Source organism: Arvicola amphibius, chromosome 1 (assembly GCF_903992535.2).
Source record: "Arvicola amphibius chromosome 1, mArvAmp1.2, whole genome shotgun sequence".
NCBI classification, from domain to species: Eukaryota; Metazoa; Chordata; class Mammalia; order Rodentia; family Cricetidae; genus Arvicola; species Arvicola amphibius.
In genome coordinates, this window is record NC_052047.1 from 182,087,558 (window position 1) to 182,106,401 (window position 18,844).

The 18,844-nt window shown below is 45.0% G+C and overlaps 1 protein-coding gene across 3 annotated transcripts in view; it reads right to left on the reverse strand.

Annotated features, from left to right (window-relative positions):
- Crtac1 (cartilage acidic protein 1) overlaps positions 1 to 18,571 on the reverse strand; it is a 136,211-nt gene extending 117,640 nt beyond the window's left edge. For all 3 annotated transcript variants that reach the window (XM_042055788.1, XM_038343832.1, XM_038343825.1), the window contains exon 1: positions 18,372 to 18,571. In XM_042055788.1, coding sequence (XP_041911722.1) covers positions 18,372 to 18,571 — 200 coding nt within the window. The remainder of the gene's footprint in view (positions 1 to 18,371) is intronic.
- Between the last annotated feature and the right edge of the window lie 273 nt (positions 18,572 to 18,844).

The following is an 18,844-nucleotide window of genomic DNA, read 5'->3' on the forward strand; positions in this document are numbered from 1 at the left end:
GAGGTCCTGAGCAGAATCTAGCAGGAAAGGAGGAGTTTTCTCCTGTCCTGCCTGTTACTCAGCTGGGACCCCTTATCACAGATGCTCCCATCCAATGATCTACATCTCTGTTTCTCCTGGTTCTCAGGCCCAGCCCCCTCCCCCACTGGCTTTCTTTCTTTCTTTTTTTCTTTTTTTTTTTTTGGTTTTTCGAGACAGGGTTTCCCTGTAGTTTCTAGAGCCTGTCCTGGACCTAGCTCTTGTAGACCAGGCTGGTCTCGAACTCACAGAGATCCGCCTGCCTCTGCCTCCCGAGTGCTGGGATTAAAGGCGTGCGCCACCACCGCCCGGCCCCCACTGGCTTTCTTAGGCCTCCAGCTTGCAGATGGAAGACAGAGGGAGTAGATCCCACAATCTCCCCAACTTCTTGCCCCGCTCCCTGCCTCTCACTTCCTTTCTCCTACTGGTGCCCTCAGTACAGCTGCTACAAAACGCTACGACATAGGTTAGGAATTATTGTCTCTGCAGATGAGGGAACAAAAACTCTGAGAAGTTAGAGAGTATGTTCTAAGGCCTCCCAGCTTGGGGAGAAGCAGCCAGAAGAAGCCCGCGTCTTGTCCGTTTCTCCTTTTCTCACCCTCCCACTCCGAAATTCTCTCATCCTTTCTGTCTTAGCTTAGGTCTCCCACCGCCGCTTCCGTCAGCGACCTTTCCCTGGCTGCTCTCGATCCCATTTTCGTGAGAGCCCCAAAAGCATGTATTTCGAGACTGTGGTTTTCAACTCTTTTCAAGTATGAAGATACCTTTTAATATTAAAACAAAAACTCCATATAATGGTAGCTGTGCGCATAGGTATTGATAAAATGCCCACACACAGATGGATCCTCAGATGCCTTATAATAACTCTGTGACCTCTAGGTTGGCATTCACTACTTTAAAATATATGGGGGGGGGGGGATCCATATAGCCATCGCTCTTCCTGCTATCTGCTTGGCTTGTTACAATATAGAAAAGGCTTATAAGTGCTATTTCAGAGCTCTCTTTTGCTCGCTGTCTGCCTTAAGGCTACTAATTTCTTCTGAAATGTGGTCTTTTTGTCCCTTCTTTAATATGCTTAATTATTTAAGAAGCCATGAACTATGATACTTGCATTTTATATATCACCTCTTGATTATTCGGGGGCTGATTAATTCATGGACTGCCCGAGTCCTGTCCTCCTCCTCCGTACCCCCACTTTGTTTTATCGTTCTATTTCTTATTAGCGTTTTTAAGTCAGAATGGACAGTGGGAGTGAGAAATGATTCTAGATACAAATGATGAATTCTGATGAAGGATTTGGTTGGAGGAAGGTGAAATTATTTCCCAAAGTAAGACTTTCTTTAATTCATCAGGCATATTGATTCTCTCTGAGCTCTGTGAAGGCAGGGGTTGCTCTTGTTCACTACCAACCTCCAGGGCTCAGCAAGGTGCCCGGCACATGGTAGCTTAATGAAAAAAAAAGGTAAAATGAATGAATAAGAGCTGGCTAATATAATAGGGCCAAATAAACTTTCTCCCCTGTGAGACATTGATTTATAGGACACCAAGTAAAATGCAAGATATCTTATTTTAGGGCTGCCTGTCTGCAGACAACACAGAATAACAATGTTTAAAGGATGGCGTTAAAAATTAACAACAGGAATATACAGTTCTATTAGAAAACACAATACATGTTATCCTTCTGCCAGTGGAAGAGGGGACAGAGAGGTGCTGAAGCTGCTAAGGGAGGGGTCAGTGCAACCAAATTTCTCCTCTTACAGTAGCGCTAAATAGATATATTCCCCCAGACACACTAAGACCTGAGCACTCTGTATGTGTCAGGTGCCGTCCTGGGCACCCTGCGTGCCTTATCTCATTTGTCTCCTCCACGATGTAGGAAGCAGTATTATCTGATAACCATCGGAAAGTTTCCAGTATGCCTAGAAATTTTTATAAGCTCTCCAGCTTTTTGAAACAGGAATGAACTTGTCTTCTTTTTTGCTTCCCAGTTTTAAAATTAAAGATTTATTTTTCTCATGAAATGTTAGATGTGTTTGAAAGATTAATTCAGATTTTACATATCGCTCTGGAAGCTCAGACGTACCTGGTCTCTCCCTAGCTCTTGCCTTTTGGTGTTAAGGAATTTTCTCGAAGGGAAACTTTTATAATGAGATTTCCCAAACTTTTCTGTCTCCCGGACTGATGGGAGCAAAGCGGTTTGCCTTGGGGATACATGGTTTCTAGGCATCCTTGGCTCTGGTGCTGTCCAGGACCCTGGTGCTGAAATTTAACTAAAGCCTTCCCAGGTCAGTCACAAGGAACAATGACAGGACTTGGAAGCATGCCCCTGGGTGTGGCAACATCTTCCCAAAACAATAAAGCAACTTGCAAAGGCTTTTGGAGGAACCGGAAACAGCCCACCTTACTTGGAGGAGGGGAAGAAAATGCTAGTGCTCTCCCCCTCCCCGGTCTGCTCCTTCTCTCATACCTGGAGAGAAAGGTAATGATAATAGGTTATTGATAATAGGTTATTGATAATAGGTTATTCCTAAAAAGGAAAAGAATACCAAGACTAGTGATGGAAATGGTATAGAATTTCCTGAGGAAGTTAGAAATACGATCCAGCGATCCCATAACTAAGTTTGTATCCAAAGGAAGAACAGGTGTATGTCAAAGAGGTTTCCTCACCTTGTATCCATTTCAGTACTTTTCACAGGAGCCAAGGTCTGGAGCACACTCATATCTAAGTGTCCACCAATGTGTGGATAGACACAGAAAGTGTAAAATAAGCAACCAATGGAATATTTTGGGTTTTAAGAAAAAAAAGACAATCCTATAATTTGTGACATCATGGATAAGCCTGGAAGACATTATGCTAAGTGACGTGTGGCAGGCACAGAGACAAATGCCAAATGCACCCACTCACATGTTGAACTTAAGGCTACTAATTCTTAGGGCATCGATGCATAAAGTAAAATGGCAGTTACCAAGACCTGGGATCAGGGGCAGGGAGAACTGGGGACACTATGGTGACAGGACACACAATTTAAGTTAGGAGGGGTTAGTTTAAGTGATCTATTATGTGTTATGAGGCTTACATCAAAAACAATACACTATGCTCCTGAAAATTGTCGGAAGAGCACGGGCTACAACTGACCTCACCACAAGAAGGAGGCATGTGAGGTAATGCATGTGTTAACAAGCTCCGCTGAGTCATTTACAAGGAGGCAGGAACTGCTCTCATTCACTGACCTCCAGGGCTCAGCAAGCATGGCAAAGCGAGCATGTGCAGAGCAGACACAGGCCATTTGACGTTTTCAGTTCTGCACACGCACAGCTGGGAAGTGGTTCATTCTAGAGAGTTTTACTACAAAAAGAGGAACTAGAAACAACCAGGACTGAAGGCTCGGGGACACTGCCAGTCCCATGGGGTTACTCAGTCAACAAGTAATTATTGTTGTTTAATGAAAAGGAAATGAATACAGAGACCCTGGCTGCAACTGCAAAAGATCAAACCCAAAACATCAGAGAGGAATTCCACAGAGTGGGGAAAAACCACAATACAACTTCAAGTGAAATTCTGTATTTCTGAGAAACTGGAATATCTACTGGGGACATGAACCCCCTAAGTGTATTGAGCAAGGATGAATATTTTCTCTCAAACACTTGACTTCCCCTGTTATTTCCAGACATGACTTATCTCTCCAATGACCATGACGATTTATGGGACGGGATCATATTCTTGTATTTGCAAAAGAACCAGGCACACAGCTATGCACACGATAGGTAGGCAGAGAATTTGTTTACCGGGTTGATTGATGTTGCTCTCAAGGCGAAGGCCCTTGAATCAATCACTTCTGAGTGTAGCTAATGTTTATTATTTTCATTAGTTCCCTTACTCAAGAGCCTCCATCCATCCACAAGACCCCTGCCTATTTCATTTTACTGAACGCTGACTATGTCCTAGGCGCTGTAGGTGCACAGACAAAAAGCATAAACTTCCTGTCTTTAAGAGCCTGCAATTTTAGAGAGAAGTATTGATTGCATGTATCATAATATATACCGAATGTTTACTGATTAATTCAACAACATCACATTTTGGCTTAGTTTCTTTTAAAATCTGGTCCTAGTAGCAAAAACCCATGATTCAGAAATGTTAGTTAACATTAACCTACTGTATAGCATGGTTTTTATAGTTAAAAACAACATATTATGTTCCTGAAATATATATATACACATGTGCATACATATATATGAAGATTCCTAAGACTCTTCCCTATGACTGAACAGTCACAGTTTCTCCTTCAGGGCTAGAGTTATGCTCTGGTCTGCAACACAGCACCTGATAAGGGGCTTGCTCTGGCTTGCCCTTGTCTGATTTCTATCATGGATTTGGTATTAGATGATAAAAGTAGCTCTAGAATAACAGGAAGGCGAGGAAGATTTACTGAGAATGTGCAAAGGTGTTTCAAATCTGAAGCAGAGTTGTGGGAGACACATAGGTCAGGACACCTAGGGACAGGAACCATGGCCTTGATGGTCAGCACATTCTCTCTGAGTGTTTTCATTCTTTCGGGTTCTTCCACGAGCCAAGGAGCAGGGTTGGTGGTAGTTCTGGCATGAACTTATATGTACGTATTATAACTCATAACCTGTGAACAAAAGGAGAGCTTATTTCTTAGAGTCAAGAGAGGGAAACTGGGTGGAGACATTGATTGAGCAGCCTTAGGTAACAGTGGATTCTGGAACTGGGAGTTTTCTAAAGGATGAGGATTTTTTGTCACAGAAGCTATAAAGTGCTGTGGAGACCATGCGCCAGACCCTGCCACCGTGCTCTGAGCAAGGAGCTCCCAGGTCCCATCCTGCACCCCCCAACCAAAGCAATGCTACTCTCCGACAGTGCTTCCCACAAGTGGGATCTTCGTTAGCCTCTTCATCTTTCCACTTGTGAACAGCATACAGAACGACTACAACATCAGTATATGTCAGAGAGCTGAGTCTGTGACTTCATAGGCTATAAACAGCCCATAAACAGCACGGGAAGATGGCTGCTGGGGGTGGGCCTTTATGTGCACGGCCACATGCTCTGTTCTTGGCTTGCAAAGTCAACAGCAGTAACACAGTCTGGTATCATCTGTCCTAGCAACAGAATCTGATCGTGACTGTTCTGTTTTCTTTCAGAGAAGTCCAATCTAAGGATCTGGTCTGGTTACATGAGTGTACAGGGCTCACTGAACACATCTACACACACACACACACTCACACACATATACACACACACACTCACAATCACATACACTCACACACACACACATACACACACAACACACACTTACATTCACACACACACATTCACACTCACGCACTTCCTTGTCTATGTTACACACCTGAGTCTTCCATGCTGCAGGGCTCTCTCTGTATGAGGAATGACTTTGAGCATCTCTGAGCAGCTAAAGGAGGTGAATCTTAAATATGACTTCCTCAGCTGCACAAGCTACCCCTCATATCTTCTGAGTGTCATAGAAGCTCTGGAAACCCCAAGTCTGTTGGGAGTTCCAGATTCCTGTTTACATTTGTATTGAGAATACTGAAGAGTCCTCCCATGACAAGACAAGAAATTCCAAATGAAACAGATTTTAATAAACACAAAAACATAAGGGAAATCTCTAAACGCAACCATACTCATGGATGGAGACTGGAAAACAAGTCGGAAATAGGACCCCAAAGCACCATGGATTATATTACTAAATTTTGATTTGGCAGCAAGGTGTCCAGGAAGGTAGAACATAAGAATCCTACACTAAGCCAGGGCCTGTCCTCAACGGAGGTGGACAGAAAGCCTCTCCTGGCAAAGGCCCATTTAGTTTAGATCTGTACAGCTTCTATATTCTAAGACCAAGCAAATGTAATTAGAAGGTAAGCTGCCATGAATAGGCAGAATTAAAACCAACCACAAACATATTTAATCCCTAAACATTATAGATAACAGAACTGTCAAATATAGAATATAATTGTGTGAGAAATATTCCAAGGGAAACAGGCAGAAACTCATAAAAGCAGGGAGCAGTAAACACCATCAGGAATTATTAGTGAGATTTGAAAAGGACAGCATGAAACTCTTAGAAACAAACAAACAAAAAAGTTTGAAATTAAAACTCAGTAGTAGCTCAGATGCAACTGAATGAAAAATCAGTGAACTGGAAGGAATACTTGGGAAATCACTCAAAGGTAGCAGCAGAGATAGGCAGGAAATGAAATACTACAAGAAAGGTTATGGATTTGGAAGGCAGACGGGAGGCCTAACATGTCCAAGTGGAGTTCTAGAAAGACAGGGTAGAGAAGAGAACGCGGGAACACTTTCCAAGATGAAGGGAGAGAGCTATTTGGAACTGACTTGAATTTTCAGATGCAAAAGCACAAACTTTTTTTTTTTTTTAATCTTAAATTTTTTCAAAAGAGGCTTTGGCTATGGAGATGGCTCAGTGGCTAAAAACACTTGCTGCGGAAACATGGGGACCCAAGTTTAGATCCGGAGCACCCATGTGAAAGTTAGGCATGGCAGCACATGGCTGTAATCCCAACAAGGGGCTGGTGACATGCAGATCTCAAGCTGAGCGCCTAGCTAGTCGAGTCAAATCTGTGGTCTTTGGGTTCAATGAGAGATGCTGTTTCAAAATAATAATAATAATAATAATGATAATAATAATTTATTATTAATGATAATAATAATGTGGAGAGTGATGAAGGAAGGCATTTTGTCATCCTCTTTCCTCACCCATATATGTCTGGCTACCTGCACACATGAACATTTACATACCACACACTCCCAAAAAGAGATTCATATTTCTACATGTGGTTGTGAAACTATAAAATGCAATAAAGAAAGGAAAGAGCAAGCAGCATATCACCTAGGAGGAAATGCCATTACTAGAAACAGGTATCCAAAGTAACTGATGGCAACTGCGAGACAGCGAGAAAATTACCGTTGGTCTGAAAAACATCTTTCCAGAACGGAGACACAATAAAGAGATTTTTGGAGTCAGCAAAACCTGGGCGTTTACCAGCTTCTGGCAGTCGGGAAAGAATATCCAAAGGGGGTAATACCAGGAAAAGGGGGAGAATAATCTCAGAAGGCCTTTCTGAGATGCAAGCAGGATAATGAACAAATAAAAAGTAAAAATTGCTGTAACTAAAAAACATGACTCTTATGTAATAATAACAGCATTAATAATCACGGTAATGGGCAGGGTTAATAAGGAGCAGACTAAAGCACTCTCCCATGCTAAGAGGGCACATGGACAGTTAGAGTGCACAAAGGCCCTGCATCGTTCCAGAAGGAGGCTGGGATAATTTTAGAGTCTGCACAGTTAAAATGTATCATAAAACTTCAAACTAAACCACAAATAAAACAGAAGTAGAGGGTATTAACCCCAAATCAATAGGCAAAAATGAAAGATTTAAAAAAAACCAACAAGAACCTCTGCTACTGTCAATTTTTAAAAGGCCTTTAATAAATAAAACATTTTCTTTTTTTTTTTTAAAAAAAAGTCTTACTGTATAGCTCAGGGTGGTTTCAAACTCAGGCCAATCCTCTTGCCTCAGCTTTCTGAGTGCTGAGATTACAGGCACGCAAACATCACCTCATCTAGCTACGGTAGTTCAAAAAGAAAAGAAAAGAAAAGAAAAGAAAAGAAAAGAAAAGAAAAGAAAAGAAAAACAGCTCTAAAAATCATGGAAATGAACAAATAACAGAAACAAGTCCCGAAGCCTAAACAGCTTGATGTTCCCATTATATAGAAGCAGACTAAAATCATAAGAGACAATCCGATGTGACCAAACAGTTTAAAAACCCAAGCCAGAGGTGCCTGCCCCGGATAAGAAACACACAAAAACCCAACAAAAAGACTATAAAATGTACAAAGTCAAAGTGTGAAGCACAAGAGTACTTGGTGAGATAGTTTTCTCTCACTACAACCACGGAGGGAAGCAACTGATGGGAGGGTCATTAGGGCTCACGGCTTCAGAGGTTTCGGGGTTGGTCTGTTGCTCCTGAGCCTGCAGGGAGGCAGCACACCATGGGGGAAGCATGGTCAAACCAGACCTGCTGACTTACGGCTGAGACATGAAGAAGAAGAGGGAAGTGGAGGAAGCTGGAGGCCCCACCATCTGCTTTAGGGACATGTCCCCGGTGACAGGATGACCTCCTAAAAGGTTACACGTCTCAAAGTTCCCATTACCTCCAAAAGTGCCAAGCTTAGAACAAGTGTTTAACACAGGGGCTGTAGGCGACATTTGACTTCCACACAAGGGAACCTGGTATACACTAACCAAAAGAAAATTCACCAGCTATACTGTTAGGCCAAATGTGCAGTTTAGGGATGGATGAAGAAGTCACTTCATAATAATGATGAATCCACTCACCAGGAAAACACGAGGATTGCAAACTTGCACTTAATAAATCCACACCAGCATATAGAACACAAAATTAACAGACTCAGAAAACAAAATAGACCACCACAGTAGAACACTGCAAAATAAGCTTTTCCGTTATTAATAAAAGCAGGAAAGGGTTTGATAAAGATTATGATTGGGCAACCCACAAACTGGCGATCTGATGGGCTTGTAGAGAATGGTGCTTGCATTTTTCACCACCCCTATGACCCTGAGATCTTGGGAGCTCAGTTTCCTCATCTGCAAAGTGGAGGCAGTTCTGTGTAGTTTGTTTGTTTGGTTGGTTTTGTTTTTTCGAGACAGGGTTTCTCTGTAGCTTTGAAGCTGTCCTGGAACTAGACCAATCTGGCCTTGAACTCACAGAGATCCACCTGCTTCTGCCTCCCGAGTGCTGGGATTAAAGGCCTGTGTCACCACCGCCCAGCCTGTGTGGTGTTTTAGTCCAGTCTGAGGCTTCATTTGGGGATAAGACTCACAGCTATTTCATGTATCTTTAGAAAAGTAAAAACTGCCAATTCAATGCAAGCTGCCAATTGGAAGTCTCATGCCAGTTTTGGAGATATTACGAAAAATGTAACTTGGAGTCCATGACACACTGTGCCTTGTGTGGGCCGCTGTGGTAGCTAAAACAGGAAGAAATTCCCTGTCGCGTCTGCTTTGCCTCCAAAACTGGTTTACAGGCAGGTACCGGCAAGCCAGGGAGAGCATGCTGGAATTCAAGAGGCGTGCTTGTTTCTGGGGGCTTTGAATCTTCATGTGTTTAGAAAGCAGCAAAACTTCCTGCTTCCCAGGTCAGGGGTTCTTCAGAGAAGGGGTGTGCAAAGGAAGCCCCAGAGAGGAAAGCAGGGTCAGAGGCCTCCAGTGCCCAAGTGAGCCTGGAAGGCCCGTGATGCAGGGCTGCCAACGGCCATTGCGGCTCTCCTTTGCCTTGTGGTGGAGCTAGGGCACTAAGAAGGCCCTCGGCTGCCAGCCTACCATTAGAAATGGAGGAGAAGGCAAGTGATGGGAGGCACTGACTTTCTGAATGGATGAAAAATTCAGGTTACTAAAAGTAGCCTTGCCGTTTGCGGCAGAGGCAATTTTAGTGTCTTAATTATATTACTATTTTTGAATGGCTTTTTATAAAAACTATTTCTTTGCAAAAATCAGTTTTTTTAATTGTTGTTAACATGCCTCTTAAAAATAAATTTTAAAACAAATAAATGACAACAAGTACGTGTGACTATCTTTGACTTGAGAGGCCTATGTTCTCTCATCAGAGACCCTCGGGCTACCCATCCTCTGCCCCTAAGATGCTTCATGAGCCTCTGGAGGACCTCTGACCTCCAGGGGTGCCTGTAGCTCTTGGATGGTGACCCCCAAGGGTGCTTTGTCTCATGAGTGACACTGGCTGCTTGGGACCTTTCCCAGTTAGAGTGTGTTTATCCCATTGAGGACAGCGAGCTCATTACCCCTGAATCCCTTCTCTGCCTCCAGCCAATCAGAGCACCAGGAACCAAACAGCCAGATAGGGTGAGGTAATCCGAGGGCCTTCAAGAAACAAAGTGGTGTTGGGGTTCCACAGGCAGGCCCTGCAAACTTAGTTTAACCCCCAAAATCCACATAAAAGTGGAGGGGGAGAAACGACTCCTGAGTACTCTCCTCTGACCACCATGGTGGCCGGGGTGGTATGCATGCCCCTACCTAGAATAATAAATAGCTTTTAATTAAAAGAATTCTTTCAAAACCATATGTTCCTATGACAGGTTAACTGACACTGATTTTGAGAGACACATTTGTTGGAGAGATACATTTCTATTGTTGTGAAATTATAAACGTATCACTGTTAAAATTCTCTGAGGTAATGGCTGACACCCCTTTGAAAAATGATACCAAGCACTTGACCTTTTGCCCACTGTATTTGGTTCCTGAGGCTGCTGTGACAAATGACCCCAAACCTAATGGCTTAAAGCAGAACAAATTATCTTACCATCATGTGTATTAGACAGTCCATGTTGGTCTCACTGGGCCAAAATGAAGTCTAGACAAGGCTGTTGCCTTCCAGGGATGCTCAGCGATGTTCCTTCACTTCCCGTACCTCAGTAGCACCTATGTCCCCTGGCTCTTGGCCCTTCCCTCTACCTCCAGGGCCGGGAAGGGAGGCTGAACCATTCCTATATGGGATTACTCTCACCTCCTCTCCTACCTCCCATTTACCGGTTTAGAAACATTGTAATTATATGGAAGTAACTTCCCCATCTAAAGGTCATTAATGTAAGAAAACATATTCATAGGTTCTGGGGTTTGGAGTGCAGGTCTCTTCGGATGGCTGTTTGTTCGGCCTCCTGTAACTCTGCAGCCCTTTCTGTGGTTGTGCCTGGGGATAGAGGCCTGGGTCTTCTGAGCTGGTTAGCAGAGTCTATCATCTGTCTTTTGTGGCTGCCCAGGCCTGCAGAGCAGGAGGCATGCATGAAGCAATGAGATATTTCTGGAAAGCCTGCCACACACTGCTGAGAGCTCTTCTTAGGGAAGTTAAGAATGGGGTAGAAAGGCCTGGCTCCTGCTCCAGCAGCAGAGGCCGACCAGGCTATACCACAGCTGAAGACTCAGCACCGTGATCATTCTTCCGTGATATTGATGACAATGAGTCTCAGGGTTAAGGGTGACCCATTTAAAAAATACTTTTCTTTCCCCCTCAGGGGAGGTTTTAGAGGAAGTCCTCTTTGCTGTTTGAATTAGAAAGTATTGAAGTCCCTCTGCCTGGGTTTTAGCAGCAGCAGCTTCTGCTGGTGGAGAATAGCCTCTTTCTTTCTTGTAACTGTTAAATCTAAATTGATAAAGTTCAGATCCTGGGACGTGGGTGGTTGTACATGTAATAGGGGCTCAAAGAGCTGTTGAACTAAATAATCCCCAAGCTTACTTTTTGCTTACAGCCTATGAATAAATAGAGGAAGATCGAAACCAGAGGCAGTTTGGTGATAACCATTAAACCTTAAAACATACATTTCCGTAAGCCAGCATTTTTGCTTCTTCTTGGTATCTACCACAGAGAAAAGTTTGTATATCTCTGTAAGGATGACATGCAGTGCATCAATGCCTGCCATGGTTAGACATGAAAAACAACTTGCAGCCCACTTGAAAAAAAAAACACCCAAAAAACGAAGAAATGTTTGCACTTAACAACTTTTTAAAAGATACAGGCACGTATTTGAACATGTTACACAGTGAAAAACAAGTGTGACAATATGTATTACAGTGACTGCTCCCAAAATGATGTATGTGTTTTCATATATATGGAATTGATATTGTCTATCTATCTATCCATCCATCTATAACATTGATTACTATCTAGAAACAACCTAGAAACCATTGTTCCTCTGAGAGGAACTAGGATGGGCTTGGAGTAGGGGGCAAGGGTTGGAAAAGATGGATTTTATCTTTATCTATATTGTCTGATCTTCTTTGCAATGAAATACATTTAACTATAATTAAAAGAGAAACATACTTTGTATTAGAAAAAGAAACTGGGACAGGTGGTAGCTCAGCTGATCAATACTTGCCACACAAGCACGAGGATCTGAGTTTGGGTTCTCAGAACCCACAGCAGCAGGGTCTGTAACTCCAGCTCCTGAGCAGGGGAGCACATAGATTCCTGAAGCTGACTGGCCAGTCGGCCTGGCCAAACCAGTGAGAGCCAGGTTCAGTGAAGACCCGCTCTCAAAACTAAATAAATAGGATGGGAACAATCAAAGAAGACACCTCATATGATCCCTCACGTCAGACATGTGCGAGTACACGTGAATGTAATGACACATACAAACAGTATATCACACACACATACACAGAGACCAAGTGAAGTGACGTAATGTTTTAAGATACCATCAAAACTGTTGACCAAATCTATGAAATTGTTGGTATGTATACTAATGTTCATGTGTGTGCAGGTCCAGATGTGTGCGCAAGTACATATGCATACGTGTCAGAATGTATGTTGAGGTCAAAACAGTCTCCAGCATTCTCCTCTGGCACCATGCACCCTGCTTTTGAGATTGAGTCTCTCACTGGCCTAGAACTCAAAATGTAGGCTAGGTTGGTCCATCAGTGAGCCCCAAAGATCTGCCTGTCTCTGCCTTCCCAGCTCTGGACTCACGAGCATTTCTACAATGCCAGCACTTTTTGCCTGGGTTTTGGAAATCAGACGCAGAGCCTCATGCTTCAAGACAAGGACTTTACCAGTCAGCTTGTCTCCCCAGCCCTGAAATAGTATTATTTAAAAAGGGGGGAATTGAAAGTTCAAACATTCTTATTCCTGTTTTGTTAAAAAGCATGTGTAGCTGTGTGTGCATCTGTATACATTTAGACATGCGTTTTAACACAGTACATAAATCTAAATGCATTTCTATGCACACGGAACCTATTATTTATGGCAGCTGTCTATTCGTAGCATGCATATGTATGCACAGCAACCACACATATCTGCCTACCATTATAATACCATGGTAAGTGCTGATTTGGTTAAATCATAGATAAATATCCTATTCTTTTTCATTGCTCCTATTATTTTTAATGCTATCTCCTATATGATCATGATTAATCAGGTAATTGAATACAGTTTGCCTTTTAAATAATTCAATTAGCTTTAGTAAATTAAAAAAGTTTCCTGACATAGTTGCAAAATTGAGAGGGAAAAAACAAAACGCTGCTTTACAATCTGCAGCATCCTTTAAACGAAATCCTCCCGAGTGTGAAGAACATGCTAAGGTTTTGCCAAATGAATGCTCTTTGTGTAGAAAAACTGATCTAAATCATGGTTTAAACTTTACAGCCACCACAGTCTCTCCACTGGAGCCAACTCCTGCTGGAAACTGAGAGGGCAGAGGGGTTATCTCAGACCTACAGGGATAGCCCTTACAACGCTGCTGCTGTAAGGGATTGCACCGCACTGATACCAACAGGAATCCCTCTCCAGACCCTGTGAGACTGGAGATTGGGTGTTTAGTTCCACTGAGAAAAGGGGAAGCCACTGGGCTTTCTATTTGCCCAGGGAACAGTCCCGAAGACCCTCAATGGTCCGTGCGTGTGCTGCCTTCTCTGGGGGTGATCAAATCCTCCCCTCACCCGGCAGGGAGGCAGCTATCCGCAGACCTCAATCACGCACCTGCCGGTTAGCAGATAAGCCCTCCATATGCGCAGGCACTCGCCCAGCTGTGGCGGAGGAGCGGTGAGCCGCCCCTTCCCTCCCCCATCCCCGCAGAACAAAGGGCGGTCATTTTCTGCTCCTCCCAGAGTCAGAAGCACGCACACGCCTTCCATCACAATTAACTCGAGAATCCGAAACACAACACAAACCCACCCGCAACATGTGCAAAATCAATGCTGTCAATAGCCAGAACGAGGATACTGAAAAAGCAAAGCAAAACAAACCTATTCAAAGAGTAAATACTCAAAGTAACAGGGCTCTGGTCAGACACACAAGGTCAACAAATCCAAGGCAACTTCAAGTACTAGATGCCTTGCGAACCAAAGAGCTGGTCATTATCCCAGGGGTTGCAAAAGTAAAAGCATCCAGGGATCAGCTCAAAAAAGATCTGTAAGATAATGGGTGGGCCTGCCACTACCAGGACCCAGGTGCCCCAGGTAAAGGCATTCCAATTCAATTTTTAGAAATGCCAACTCTTGCAACAGGCTTCTTAAACAGAAAGCCTACAATCAGACAGAGCAGGAAGCAGAATGTAATATGGGTGCAGGGCAGATGAAAGAGTAAGAGTCTAAATCAGAGACGCTGCCAAGGTGTCAGCAGGATGAGAGGCAGGGCAGGGATCCTGGCTGTCTTTACGTGAAAGAACGGTGGCTTTGTGTCTTCAAGGCGGCCACGAAACAAAAGCAAAAGGAAATGGACTATTAAGCTCTTATGTGAGGGATTCAGATTAGTCAAATCGGTTCTGATTTAAGTAACAGAGCTGGATTGCAGAAGGATCAGATTCCCTTGGATGGCACTCAGGCTCAGAACACGGAGAATCCACACTCAACAGGACTGGCCTTGTTGGGAGGCAAGAGGTGGACCAAATGACCTCTCAAGGTCCTGATTTAAATACGCCTGTGTAGTCAACCCTTGGTTATCCAGCCCAAAGGAGAAGACAATGACAAATCATCCTGAGCTGAAGATAATAAAAGTTGTATTTGCCTTTGGAATGGATGTGGGTACTTAAATTAGAACGTGTCTTTCTGATGCTCCAAGAATTCACAATTCTTTGCAACAGCCACAAAGAAGCCCTGACCTGGAGCTGGGAGGGTGCCCGATTCCTCCATTTTTACTTATCCTGTTCCTCCTGTGAGTCTTTTTCCTTTGAGTGTGCTGCGCACCGCGGTCTGCGCTTTATGCACTAGACCCCAGTTCTCGAGCTTCCGGAAAGGAGCTGGAGGTTGAGAATACACATGTAGAGACAGACCGACACACAGACCTTCCAACACTGATACCAAAAGCCCCTCTTTATTAGCACCATGTAGGCTTAAATACACTGCAGTTAATGGCCAGCAGGTGAAAATCCAATCCTCTGATCCTCTAAGCTAGGCACAGCTTCTAGTAACTTCAATTAGAAGGCTCTAGACAGGGAAGAGCAGCTGAAGGCCAGGACTCAATTGGTCCCAACATGGGTGAGCAACAGATATGTCTTTCAGGATGATGCACAGAAGCTCTGGCTACTCAGTAGATGCCTGGGAGATAGTGAGGGGCCAAGACTCTGTATGATCCAGGCCTTGTTTCCAAAGGGTAATTTTGTCAGCCTACCAGACCCAGGCCTGTGGCAGCTGGACACAGTGTATCACCTACTCTACAATGACTATTAGTGACAGCCTAGTTTCTCAGCTGTAGAGGACACAAAAGCCAAGTGCCTGAGCTCAGTGGAAGAAACAAGGTCTTGGGAAGAGGAAGATGAAATGTACAGCCATTGCTCAGAAGGAAGAAGCCGGATGCTCAGGAAATGCAGGAGCAACTCCCTGCACACGGAAGGATGTGTGGAATGAAGATGCTGAGAAGCCATATTTAAGCTGGGGCTTGGGGATGCAAGCTGGTAAAGACAGAGACACTGATATCTGTACCATCACACTTTTTTCCCCTTTCCAGACCACGTCAGGATGAGCCTGGGGGCAAGAGTCTTCCTGTTACCTGCTGGTTTTGCAGCAGGAAGATGAACCAGGAGCAGGGTGTGCAGGCTGAACTGCTGTGTCAGCATGCCTCGGAGAGTGGGGCCAGAGAAGAGGCAGAGAGGCCCTTGCTCCTGTCCCCGTGGGGGTACCTTGCTCTTCAAGGCATATTTCACCCCCCTGTGGGAACCCCAGGAGGTCAACAAAGGTCTCTCTGAAGTGACCGTGCAGAGCAGGTACAGGGCGGAGGAAATACCAGACAGGAATGGGGAACATGAGATACTGAGGCCAGAGACCACCTCCCTGTGGAGACAGCGAGAGACTTTCCATCTGTGGACACCTATCAGGAGTCCTCAGAGGGGATAGGAGGGTGAGGAGACTTTCTGTTCACAGTCGGGCCTTAATATGTTCTTTCCCATATTAACTTGTGAGACTACGAGTTCACACCAGGGTCTTATTTGAACAGAGAGCATGCCCATGATGCTTAGGGGTGGGGAGGGTCAGGAGGAGGGAAGGGCTGTTCTCCGGCATACTCTGTCCTCTGGCCGTAGGGTCCACCGGGGGAAGGTGGGGGAAGGCTGGGCTCACCTATCAGGAGCCAACCAGAGCATCTAGAAATGGGAGGGCAGCATGGGGCTCTGGGGATTACACTGGGCATGGATCAGCTTCTCCCTGCTTAGGCTTCAGGGGACAATGGGGCACTGCAGGCGGAACTCAGGTGAGCCACAGGGCCCCCCCCCCCCCCCCCCACAGGAGAAGAGAAGCCCTGCGGCCCTCCATATTTGCACTGCACCATCATTTTCTGCTCCTTAAGCAGAACTGAGCTGCCCGCTTGAAATGTAGCTGTTTGATCAGAATTAGAAATTCAGTTCCCTGAACTGGGCATGATGGCTCATGTCTGTAAACCCAGCACTAAGGTATTGCAGGCTTTGGGCCAGCCCGGGGTACACAGCAAAACACTGTGTCTGAAAAAATGTGGGGAAGATGGAATTCAATTCTATGACCAAATCGGCCATACTTCAAGTCTTCATTGTCATTGTGGCCTAATGAACGCCACACTGGGAAACACCACCTAGCATCCAGAAGGTCTAGAGCAGTGAGTGGCTCACATCTTCTCAGGAAAGAAAAAAAAAATGAATGAGAAGAAAAATTCCCTTTAAAACTAACTTTTCTATATATCTTCATCACTGACCCTGAGCTCAGTCCCCGTAGGTGGGTAGGGTAGCGTTCAGTGCCTCTATTTTACAGATGAAGAACAAAGAGCTGGAGCACAAGGGTTAGCAACTGTTGGGTTAAATATGGTGAAACCTAAAACCAGCTCTTCACTGTGAGTTGTGACATACATGCCTGTAATCCTAGCACTGGGGAGGTGGAGGTAAGAGGAGCTAAGGGCTAGCCTCAGCCACATGGCAAGTTCAAGACTAGCCCGGAATACTTGAGACCCTTTCACAAAATGTTTAAACACAATCGTCTGTCTCTAAGACCCACACTTTTTACGGTTGCATACGGCTACAAATACCATCACCCATTAGGTACTTTGTTCTATGTTACCAAAAAAGCTCAGGCCTCCTAGAACTAGGCAGAAGCCCCTGCTATGCTTTTACTACTGACTGATTTTTGAAGTGATGACTAAGCTTTGTGTGGTATAGTTTGTTAACTCTAGGACACCTTAGGATTCAAATCCTGACTCATCCATCCATTTAACTGTTTATTTACGCTACACAAAGAAAGCTAATTATTGTCTTTTGTTTGATTTTCTGAGGCAGAGTCTCTAGCGCCCCTCAAGTGCTGGAATCCCAGGTGTGTACCACCAATATGTGGCAGGGGTGGGGACTGAACCGAACCCCGAGTGCCATGCACAGTGGACAAGTGTCTCCAGCTAAGCTCCGGTCCCTACTTCCCACCTTTTCAATTCTTCGCCTCTGAATGGGGATGATAGTGTTGTCGGGAGAATAAAGGAGATGAATGTGAAATACGATGTATAGAGCCCGGCACACATTGATGCTCCATAAATAACAATTATCCATGGTGATTGGCAGAACTTACAACACACTATCATGTGCAATAGCCGAATGAGGCTACAGGATAAGTCATTACAGCGATCCCTCCCTTCCAGATGATGTATGAGAATCTCAAGGTCACACAACTAGAAAGCTGTACACCTAGGGCACCATCTCAAGCCATCTGAAGTCTCTGCTTCTCTAGCGACAGCACAATGTTCCTTTTTTCTGAGGAGGAGGAGGAGGAGGAGGAGGAGGAGGAGGAGGAGGAGGAGGAGGAGGAAGAGGAGGAGGAGGAGGAGGAAGAACAGCAGCAGGCAGCATGCCTAGCCAGGGGAGGCTTCACTACCCCTCTTGATTTCAGGCTTCACTCTTCTCTGAAATGGGGTAATTAACGTTTCCTTAGGCTTATGTAAAGTGCCGTGGGAGTCAGTGAGCATGCAGCAACCCCTTCTACAGACTAACACTTTTATGTCCTGCCCATGTCGAACCTCGCTGGGGAGGAAGTAATACCCGCATGACCAAGGAGGCTGATGTGTGATAAGAAGCCGGCTGCCTTGAAAAGCCTGCAGATTCTATGGCTTTCTTTGAAGTTGCCATGTGTCTCAAGCCCCTGCTGTAGCAAAGGGCAAAGCCATGGCACCCCAGAACTGCCAGGCTGGTGCTGACCACAAAGGACAGCAGACCCCAGTGAGAACAGGCATTGGTCACTGCACTGTGTTTTGCAGTTACTGTCACGCAACTGTATCACGGCAAAAGCTGACTAATATATCTGTCAAACACAGGGTGGGAGGCGCTTACCCTGCCACGACGATTTCGAAGTCCCCATCGTGGTCCACATCCGTCACTGCCACTCCGTAGTTGAGCTGGGTGGGGTTGCTGTCATAGTCGGGGGGCAGAACGGAGTTGGTGACTGCAGTGAACATGGGCTCAGCCCTCTGGGATCCCCCAGCGAGAGGCAGAAGCCACAGCGGCAGCAGGAGCAAAGACATCCTGAACATCTGAAAGCAAAAGTTAGGAACTTTACTGAAAGGTTGCAGAGCCGAGCAGCCAGGCAGATTCAGCCCCAGGGAGGCCGTGGGGGCATTCTCCCCTATCTCCGTGATTGTAGGGCCTCTGCTTTTTATGAACGCCACCTCTGCTATCCTGTGTAAAACTGCAACCTGTGTCTGTCACAGTGGGGCCCTGGGTTTTCTCCTCTTCTGTAGCACTTACCACTGTACTACATGCAACAGGATTTACTATGCGTCACACTTAGTTACTGCCGGCCGCCC